This window comes from Eimeria mitis, genomic scaffold (assembly GCF_000499745.2).
Source record: "Eimeria mitis Houghton genomic scaffold, Emh_scaff489, whole genome shotgun sequence".
NCBI classification, from domain to species: Eukaryota; Apicomplexa; class Conoidasida; order Eucoccidiorida; family Eimeriidae; genus Eimeria; species Eimeria mitis.
This window is the reverse complement of record NW_013573189.1, coordinates 1-1055: the sequence shown is the minus strand read 5'-3', so window position 1 is coordinate 1055 and position 1055 is coordinate 1. Positions and strand designations below refer to the sequence as shown.

Here is a 1055-nt window from a genome sequence, read left to right as displayed (position 1 = left end):
CTCTGCACCTAGGAAGCGACATAATGGCGATGCTGCCTGTAACCCCTGCTGCTGCTGCTGCTGCTTCTGCTGCAGCAGCAGCAGCAGCAGCAGCAGCAGCAGGAGGAGGAGATGAGGTTCGAGTGTCTCCTGCTGCTGGATGCTTGGGGGTGCTGCAGCGGCGGCAGCTGCTGCTGCAGCAGCACCTTAAGAAAGTAGATAAAGATATTGCTGCTGCTCGTTTGCTGCTGGGTGAGGGGGGAGAGGCTCTATGGACAGCAGCAGCAGCAGCAGCAGCAGGAGCAGCAGCAGGAGAAGGAGGAAGAGACAGTCCTGCTGCTGCAGCAGCAGCAGCAGCAGCAGACACAGCAGCAGCACCAGCACCAGCAGCAGCAGCAGCAGCAGCAGCAGCAGCAAAAGGCAGCACAGTGAATATAACTGCTGACGGCTTCATAGAGATCCGAGAAGAGCTCCTAGAGGGGGCTGACGAAGACACGGCCTTTCCCCCATACACACAGCTAGCTCCTGCTGCTGCTGCTGCTCCTGCTGCTGCTGCTGCTGCTGCTGCTGCTGATGCTGATGATGATGATGATGATGATGATGATGGTGGTGGTGGTGGTGGTACTGCTGCTGCTGGTGGTGGTGGTGCGGTTGCTGCAGCTGGTGGCGTTAAAAAACAGCAGCAACAGCAGCAGCAACAGCAGCAGCAACAGCAGCAGCAACTGCAGCAGAAACAGCAGCAGCAACAGCAGCAGAAACAGCAACAGCAGCAACTGCAGCAGCAACAGCAGCAGCAACAGCAACAGAAACAGCAGCAGCAGCAACTGCAGCAGCAGCAACAAAAAGACACGCCTGCACCTTCAAGGAGGCAGCCAGCTGCTTCACTTCACAGCAGCAGCAGCAGCAACAGCAGCAGCAGCAGAAGCAGCAGCAGCAGCAACGACGGCTGGGTGGGCGGCGTCCGGGATGTTATAGAAGAGCGCAGCAGCAGCAGCAGCAGAAACAGCAGCAGCAGCAGCAGCAGCAAGGACGGCTGGGTGGGCGGCGTCCGGGATGTTATAGAAGAGCGCAGCAGC

General features: G+C 58.7%; 1 protein-coding gene across 1 annotated transcript in view; it reads left to right on the top strand.

Annotated features, from left to right (window-relative positions):
• EMH_0013980 (uncharacterized protein) overlaps window positions 1-1041 on the top strand; it is a gene marked incomplete at both ends in the record, with an annotated part of 1162 nt that extends 121 nt beyond the window's left edge. The window contains 2 exons of the mRNA XM_013499975.1: window positions 3-929; window positions 958-1041. Coding sequence (XP_013355429.1) covers window positions 3-929; window positions 958-1041 — 1011 coding nt within the window. The remainder of the gene's footprint in view (window positions 1-2; window positions 930-957) is intronic.
• Window positions 1042-1055: the final 14 nt, after the last annotated feature.